The sequence below is a fragment of the Hemiscyllium ocellatum genome, chromosome 35, assembly GCF_020745735.1.
Source record: "Hemiscyllium ocellatum isolate sHemOce1 chromosome 35, sHemOce1.pat.X.cur, whole genome shotgun sequence".
NCBI classification, from domain to species: domain Eukaryota; kingdom Metazoa; phylum Chordata; class Chondrichthyes; order Orectolobiformes; family Hemiscylliidae; genus Hemiscyllium; species Hemiscyllium ocellatum.
Window position 1 is genome coordinate 6,558,491 of NC_083435.1, and position 8,499 is coordinate 6,566,989.

At 46.9% G+C, this 8,499-nt stretch overlaps 1 protein-coding gene across 1 annotated transcript; it reads left to right on the forward strand.

Moving 5' to 3' along the window:
- The first annotated feature begins 693 nt into the window (after positions 1-693).
- Positions 694-5,603, forward strand: LOC132832535 (prostaglandin E synthase-like). Its single transcript, XM_060850619.1, has 3 exons — positions 694-859; positions 2,566-2,648; positions 4,066-5,603. The coding sequence occupies exons 1-3, from the start codon at positions 743-745 to the stop codon at positions 4,313-4,315; spliced, it is 450 nt and encodes a 149-aa protein (XP_060706602.1). The 5' UTR covers positions 694-742; the 3' UTR covers positions 4,316-5,603.
- Positions 5,604-8,499: the final 2,896 nt, after the last annotated feature.

Genomic DNA, 8,499 nt, shown 5'->3' on the forward strand with positions numbered 1-8,499 from the left:
GTGGAGGGGCTTTGAAAGAGAACTTTGAAATCACTGAAATGGATTGATGAAATGTAATGCAGGAAAGGGTGTGTTTCAGTGGGAAAGAGGGATCTAAACCACTCAATTGGAATTACAAAAGATCCATGAAAACTGGAAGAAAACATGAGCGAGCTATTCCAGTCTGGAATATCCTCACTGACGTGGAAGCAGATGAAATGGTAATGTAAAATGAAAATAAAAGGGAGGAGGGGGAATAAATGGGGAAAGAGGAGTAGGTGGGATGGGGAGAATTGATAGATGAAAGAGCTAGTATGGGCAAGATGGCCTGTATGGGCTTCTCTGTGTTGGGTCATCCTGTGCTTTATTTTAACCTATGAGTGTATTAGGATAAAAGTTCAGCACTGCTGAGGCAAAGTTACATCAGACTATTTTACGCAGAATGTTTTTGATGAACAGTCTTCCTTTAAACTCATATTACTATGTTATTTGTTGATCCACAAAGAGGATGTCAGAAAATGGGAAGGTCCTTTTCATAAGCCAACATTCGAACCCTCGCATGTCCTGACGCAATCCACGTAACAAAGGAAAGCAAAATCCGGTACAAGTCCCAGCAGGCTGGGCCACAGTGAATGGGTTACTAACCACTTCCTTCATCTCCCCCTTGCCGCTGCATGTCCTGTCACACCCTCTGTTGCTATAAGAAGACGAGCTGCAGCCGGGTGCCTCATAACAAACTGTGGACGAGCAGAAATCAGCCAAGATGATTCTGAACTTGACCAATGAAGTCTTCTGCTCCTTTGTCTTTTACGCCGTCCTCTCGCTCATTAAGATGTTCGCTCTCGCGGTGCTCACAGGACAGGTCAGACTCCGGAAAAAGGTAGGAATTGTTTTGATTGAGTTGCTCAGCCTCCTTTGGCTTAGGGTCATAGAGTCATCCAGCATGGAAACAGTCCCTTCGGTCCAACATGTCCACGCTGACCAGGTTTCCCAAGGCTAAACCCGTCCCGTCTGCCTGCAATTGGTCCGTATCCCTCTAAAACTTTCCTATTCATGTACCTGCCCAAATGTCTTTTCAATGTTGCTGCTGAACCTGCCTCCACGATAGAGTCATTGAGTCACAGAGATGCACAGCACAGAAACAGGCCCTTCGGTCCAACATGTCCATGCTGACCAGATACCCTAAGTTAATCTAGTCCCATTTGCCAGCACTTGGCCCGTATCCCTCCGAACCCTTCCTATTCATCCATCCATCCAGATTAAACATTGTAATTGTACCAGCTTCCACCACTTCATCTGACAGCTCACTCCATACACGCATCACTCTCTCCGTGAAAAAGATCCCCCTTCGATCCCTTTTATATCATTTCCCTCTCATTTTAAACCTCTGCCCTCTAGCTTTGGACTCCCCACCCCAGGGAAAAGACCTTGACTATTCACCCTATCCATACCCCTCATGATTTGATAAAACTTCTATAAAGTCACTCCTCAGCCTCCGACGCTCCAGGGAAAATAGCCCAACTCTCCCTATAGCTCAAACTCTCCAACCCTGGCAACATTCTTGCAAATCTTTTCTCAGCGTCTCAAGTTTCACAACATCCTCCCGATAGCAGGGAGACAAGAATTGGACACAGTTCAAGTGAAAGTGTGCAATTGTTTGTGTTTGAATGCTCAGCACGATCAATTCCCTCTCTCCTTTCACAGTGGTTTGCTCAGTGGGGCGATTGAGAGTGCAATGTTGACTGAGAGTTAGCGTACAGTGCTGGGATAGATTTAGCGGCACCACAAGAGAGGGCTGTGTAACTGGAGGAGCTGTGCTCTGAGCCGTTCCTCAAGCAGTCTATCCAATTCCCTATTGGAATAACATTAACAAGTTTATATTTCTCTTGTGCCTGACCCTTTAAATGCAAAGGGAAGTTCTCCTGACGTTTCAGGGCTAATCTGGCGCTAATATGTACAACCATATCCTGCAAAAGAAAACAACACTGTCAGACTTTCCATGTTTAGAGATGCTGTTGTTGGACTGGGGTGTACAAAGTTAAAAATCAATTTTTCAATGTATAATTTCAGTTACACCCTCTGTAAATGTTTGCTATAAATTCTGTGTGTTAGGATTGAGCCCTCCACTATTACCTGATAAAGCAACGTCGCTTCGAAAGCTAGTGTGCTTCCAATTAAACCTGTTGGATATAACCTGGTGTTGTGTGATTTTAGACTTTACATAATAAAAGAGAGGGACAGGGGAAGGCATTAGACAGTGAGGAATCCGATTTTACTGTGATGTCGACCAGATTTTTCACTGGGCTGGAGGCTTTCTATTTATTGCTTACAGTTGGGTCCAGTTTGATTGGGCCATGTACCTCCTCTCCTGGATTCGCAGGGTCCTTTTAAGTTGGGACTGTATGCTGTTGTCTGTATTAGCCCACCAGTTCCCTCAGCCTGAGCATTAGGAGCCAGGGTAGACACAGAGAGAGAGGGATGGCAGGGCAGTGAGAGTGGAAACAGGGGGAAAGTCTCAGCCTCCTCCTAACCTGGGCCGTGACAGAGTTAACACCATGGCTCACCAGACTGTCCATTCTCTCCCAGGCTTTCGCCAATCCAGAAGACGCTCTGAGACACGGGGACCTGAAGCTGTGCCGAACTGACCCAGACGTGGAGCGCTGTCGGAGGTAAGCATCTCATGCCAGGGAGAGGGCACAGGATCCAGCAATGCCAGCCACCCTACCCGTTCAGCACTTGTTGTCCTTTAGTCCCAGGGGGTGGCTCTGATAGTAACCAGAGCCCTGTTCAGTGGGACATGAGCTGCCATAGCTCTGTGGCTGCAGGGAACAGGGCCATTCACTCCAGGTCAGGAGTTACACCACGACCAATAACATGTCACTGATCACATTGCTGCTTCTGACATCATACCAACAAAAGCAGCTTTTCATTGGCTGTAAAAGACTTTGAGCAGTCTGGTAGCTGTAATAGGCACCAAAGTAATGCAGTTCTGTTTCTGTGCTCAGTGGCACACTGAGGATATCAGACACCCACAGGGCCCGGTCTTTCTCTCCAAAATCCTCCAATTTGGCCATTGGGATTGTTCCGGTCTCCCCAGACCAGAGGGAGCTGTCCCTGTTAACTGGGCCAATGGCCTGGCACAGTCACATAGCCTTTCCACTCAATGAAGTGGTCCCTGACTCCATGCTTTTCTGGCAGCTGTCTGAGTGGCAACAGGCTGGTGAAGTTATGATAAAGCACTTCTTCGCTGGCCGTTAGTGACTTGTTGCTCACCTTCCTCAGCATCCCAGAAGATGCTGTAACTTCCTCCTTTCACATCAGTCAATCTCTCACTCTCTCCTGCTCTGGCTCTCTAGATCTCTTCCCTTTTGCCTTGTACTCTCTCTCTTGCTCTTGGTCTCTCTCCCTCTTTTGCGTTCTCTCTCTCGGTCTATCTCTATCTCTGTCCTGATCTGTCTCTCTCTCTCTTGATCTTACTCTGTCTGTCTGTCTGTCTCTCTCTCGACTTGGAGATGCCAGTGTTGCACTGGAGTATACAAAGTTAAAAATGACACATCACCAGGTTATAGTCCAACAGGTTTATTTGGAAGCACTAGCTTTTGTGAAGGAGCACTGTTGTGAAAGCTAGTGCTTCCAAATAAACCTATTGGACTATAACCTGGTGTTGTGTGACATTCACCCTTGGTCTTTCCTTTCACCAAGACCTTAACCCACCATCTGGCTATTATATGTATTAGTCACACATGGAAACAAAGAAAACAGAAGCAGGAGGAGGCCATTCAGCCCTTCAAGCCTGCTGTGCCATTCATTGTAGCGCCATCATCCAGTTCAGTCCCCTGTTTCCACTTTTCCTCCATATCCTTTGATCCCTTTAGCTCCAAGTGCCGGATCCAACTCCTTCTTGAAATGTTTTGGTCTCGCCTGCTTCCTGTGGGAATGAATTCCACAGGCTCACCCCTCCCTGGGCACGAATAACCACAGAGCACAGCTCCAGCAGGCTGACCCCAGGAGTTGGTGGGGGGAGGGGGCAGTGGTGAAGTGTCTCACCTTCCACTAAAGCTGTTGTTTCTGATTGAATCATCGCAGGGCTCACCGCAACGACATGGAGTGCGTCTACCCCTTCCTCTTCCTGGGTGTGCTGTACTGCTTCCTGGATCCCAGTCCATCCATTGCAAGGATCCACTTCAGGATCTTCTTCCTGGCCAGACTGCTTCACACCATGGCCTATCTGTTCGCTCTGAAGGCCCCGACTCGATCCCTGGCCTACACCCTGGGGCAGATCCCATGTTTCTCCATGGCCCTCAAGATTCTCATCAACGTCGCCTCCTACTGGTGAAAGAAGGATGAACTGCTCATTGGTTGAGGGGTGGAAGCTAGGCCAATTCCACCTGGTCTTTACAGGATTCCCTTTAACAGCATCTCCGGAAGTGAAGGCCTGATGAAGTGCTCAGTCAGAGATCAAGCCCATTCAGTTTCTGGGCCTGAGTGAAAGAACACAGAGTGACCTGAGCTGACCAGACTCATGTATCCAGTCAGCAGTGACTTGTTTTTGTAGAATAATTATTTTTCTAGATGCGAATAATTAGACATTCAGAAATAATGACTTTCTTTCTCATGGTGCTATTATGGTGCGAGGTTTCATTCAGTAATATCTGAAGGTCAATTCCCTCATCCATGCTCAGTTCAATCGTTTCTAAAGGTGCAGATAAGGTGGGTGGAGATGTAGTACATTTGGACTCAGTGCCCTTATGTGTGTGAGAGACCGTGTCTGTGTGTGCTAGATTTTGTGTGAGAGACTGTGTATTTGTGTCTGTGCATGTGAATGTGTGTGAGAGAGAGTCTCTGCGTGTGTGTGTGTGTGTGTGTGTGTGAGTCTGTGTATACATGTCTCTGTGTGTGAGGGTCTGTGTAAGAGAGTGTGTATTTGATTCAGTGTGATGGCAAGGCCTAGCCAGGTCTTCATAGCCTTTGTTCATTATTGAAGGAATTCTCCAGACACAGTGGGCAGTGTCCCAGGCCCTGGGCCTGAGTCTGGTTTGATCCCACCTCAGCATTCGATGACTGAGGAAGGTGTGTCCACAATGCCAAACTGATTGAAGGTCAACCTGTGAATCCTTCCAGCAGGCACTAATGGCAGGCAACAAGAGCAGGAAAGATAACTCTGAGGAATTCCAAAGGTAATCCTCTCACCAGACTGGGAGGGGTGGAGGAGGGGAGAGCTTTTAACAACATTCCAAGCGGGAATCCTGTGGAATGGGTTGGAGCTCCCGTCCAACAATGTTAGTTTCTGCTGAATTAGCCACCACTTCCAATCAGATGTCGCGTCAAACCCACACCAACTCCAATCCCTTTAGTCATGTCAGCTTAAAATAAAGCCCCTGTCCCATCATTGGCATCTGGGCAGGTTCAGATCGGATGTATCAGTGAACACCTGATCCAGATCGATCCACCCCTCACTGAAATTACCGAAAATTAACTGATAGAAAGTTAATGGAAGTTATTTGCAACATCTGTCAGTCATTTCAATGCACAAAGTTGTTATGTCTTATTTATGCTTAGTTTGAGTTTTATTTATTAATGCTAATTTCTAATTTAATAGTGTATTATTAAATGTGTAAGTTGGGATCATGAATTGTCTCTTTGATTATTAATAAATTATACAGTGTGAAATCATTCTCTCTCTCTCCTGGTGGTGACAGTGGAAGGGATATGGAAGATTTTTAATTGTTCATTCATGGAATGTGTGAGTCACATCCCTAATTGCCCTTGGGAGCTGTTAAGAGGCAGGAGCATTGTTATAGGCTGGAGTCATACGTGGGCCAGATCAGGGCATGAAAGTGGAGTTGAGGCTGAGGTGAGATCAGCCATGAGCGTATTAGAAGGCAGAGCAGGTTCAAGGGGCTGAATGGCCTACTGCTGCTCCTGGTTATCATGTTGAAAGGAAGTTATGAAGTACCTCTGTTATAAACTCTGTAACTATTGTTATCAGAATGACGAAAGGGCAGAAAAATCCGGCCGATCCAAGAAGGTGCATAGCACAAGTAAATCAATTAGGAACAGGGAAAGGCAGTTCTGGTCACCATATTAAACAAAAAGGACTAACAAGGGGCAGAGAAAACTACAAGGACAGTTACTACGGTATGAACGTCCAGCTCACAGTATAGGTCGGTTAGCTCAGTGGGCTGGACAGCTGGTTTGTGATGTAGAGAGTTCAGTTCCTGCACCAACTGAGCTTACAATGAACCTTCTTAAGCTCGCTCTCACCTGAGGGGTGGTGACTGTCAGATTAAACCATGGCCAGGAATATGAAAGTAGCCCTATGCCCTTCTGGAACAATGCACCTTTACATAGAGTCATAAAGGCGTACAGCACAGAAATAGACCCTTCGAATTAACTTATTTATTCCAACCAGATATCCTAAATGAATCTAGTCCACTTGCTAGCACCTACTCCATATGCCTTGAAAGCACTACCCAAAACCCTGAAAGGCATTGTCTCATGCATGATGTGACATGTGACATTACAGCAAAAACCAACTTCCCCTCAGCAGACACACTCCATTATGTCATCAGTTAGCACAGAGACCAAGATCTCTGTCAGTCTGAGCTCTTTCAGAAGCGTTGATGTTACTGAGGAACCACGCCATGACCTGAGGATAAGGATGGGGATTAGCATAACCACTGGCATGGCCTGGTTAACTTGAATGACCTGGATGGGCTGAATGGCCTGTTCAAGCTGAATGACCTGGTTGGATCGAATGACCTAGTTGGGCCGAACAGTCTGGTTGGGTCGAATGGCCTGGCTGGGCCGAGTGGCCTGGTTGGGCCGAGTGGCCTGGTTGGGCCGAATGACCTAGTTGGGCCGAATGGCCTGGTTGGGCGAAATGGCCTGGTTGGGTCGAATGTCCTGGCTCTGTCGAATGGCCTGTTTGGGTTGAATGGCCTAGTTGAGCTGAATTGCCTGGTTGGGCCGAATGGCTGAGTTGGGCTGAATCGCCTGATTGGGCTGAAACGCCTGGTTAGGCCGAATGGCTTGCTTCTGTGGCGTGTATGCTCCAGAGTCTTCACAGCAACTACACTCCAGGGATGTGCTTCACACGGTGAGGTCGTGAAAGGTGCTATAGGAAGGTTGATTGTTTTAATCACAGACCAAGTGAAACTATCCCTTCAGCTGTGACAGAGTCAAAAGCGGATTTTGTTTCTTTCTGGTTACATCACCAATCTCTCCAACACTAAACGGTAAACACCTCCAGATAATCCTTGTGCAAGCCCCTTCTCCAGCAAACACCTATTTCATCAGGGAACTACTCCCAAGGGAATTGGAAAACAAGGAGCCTTCGAGATGTGAAGGGCCTTTCTGCACCACCTCATGCAGAAATCTGCATTGGGTTCAGCATCCGGTTTCTACAGAGCAAAATCTCATTGCTGACTTTTAATCTTCGGTCTCAAACTTTCAATCCAATGTTCAAGCCAACACCTTTTGGAGATGACAGCGCCTCGTTCCCTGAGTCCTGACTGTTCATGTGGCTTCTGGTTCCTCTCCAATCCAGAATCGCAGGAATGTTAAGAACAGAATGAGGCCATTCAGCCCCTCATAACTGCATTGGCGCATTAAATGAGGACTGTTACCAAGTGCCAATCTCCTGCTTTCTCCTTCTATCCCTGCACACCATCCAATGTCCCTCTTGAATGTCTGAATCGAACCTGCCTCCACCTCATTTCCAGGCAGGGTACTCCAGACCCTGAGTATTCACTGTGTGGAAAGGCTTTTCCTCTCTTCGCAGTTGGTTCATTTTAAATCTGATGAAGGGCTCTGGCCCGAAACGTCGAATTTCCTGTTCCTTGGATGCTGCCTGACCTGCTGTGCTTTAACCAGCAACACATTTTCAGCTCATTTTAAATCTATACCCTCTTGTTCATTTTCATTTAATGAGCTGGTACAGCTTCATTTCGATTCTATCCAGTCCCCGCTCATGGTTTCTTAAACCTGGATCTGATTTCTGCTCGCCTGTCCTCTCTCTCCAAGGCGAACACTTCCCACCTTCTTCAATCCATCCACACTGCTGAAGTGTCTCATCCCTGGAACCCTTCTTATAAATTGCTCTGCACCTTCCCTCCCATGTGTCTACATCAGGTCCAGCTGCTGACCACTGTGTTTATACTGTGGAAATTTGTCCTGATTTTGAACACCCAGATCAAATCTCCTCTTAACCTCCCCTGCTCCAAGGAACACTGTGGGATGCTATGTGACCTGACTCCCTTCATCTCCTGCAGCATTTTCTCCATTAAATCTAGCTCAGCTAATATCATGAAAAATAAAAAGAAACTGACGAATAAGTGTAGGAGAAAGATCCCAGATGTTTATCCCTGAAATATTTAGCAGCTGATCAGCACGTTGGTGATGTTGGTGAGGAGGTGTGTGTTGGATCTGGAGAGACATCTCCTTGCCTCTCTCCAAAATAGTGGTTCATTTATACCCAGCTGAGAGGGGAGAGGGGGTCATGGCGTAGGAGACAGCTGT

Bases quoted from the DNA above. Each gene is read 5' to 3' on its own strand.
- LOC132832535 (XM_060850619.1), top strand. From the start codon at position 743: ATGATTCTGAACTTGACCAATGAAGTCTTCTGCTCCTTTGTCTTTTAC. The intron at 860-2,565 runs GTAGGAATTGTT...ATTCTCTCCCAG, and splicing joins AGGTCAGACTCCGGAAAAAG to GCTTTCGCCAATCCAGAAGA. The intron at 2,649-4,065 runs GTAAGCATCTCA...GAATCATCGCAG, and splicing joins GACGTGGAGCGCTGTCGGAG to GGCTCACCGCAACGACATGG.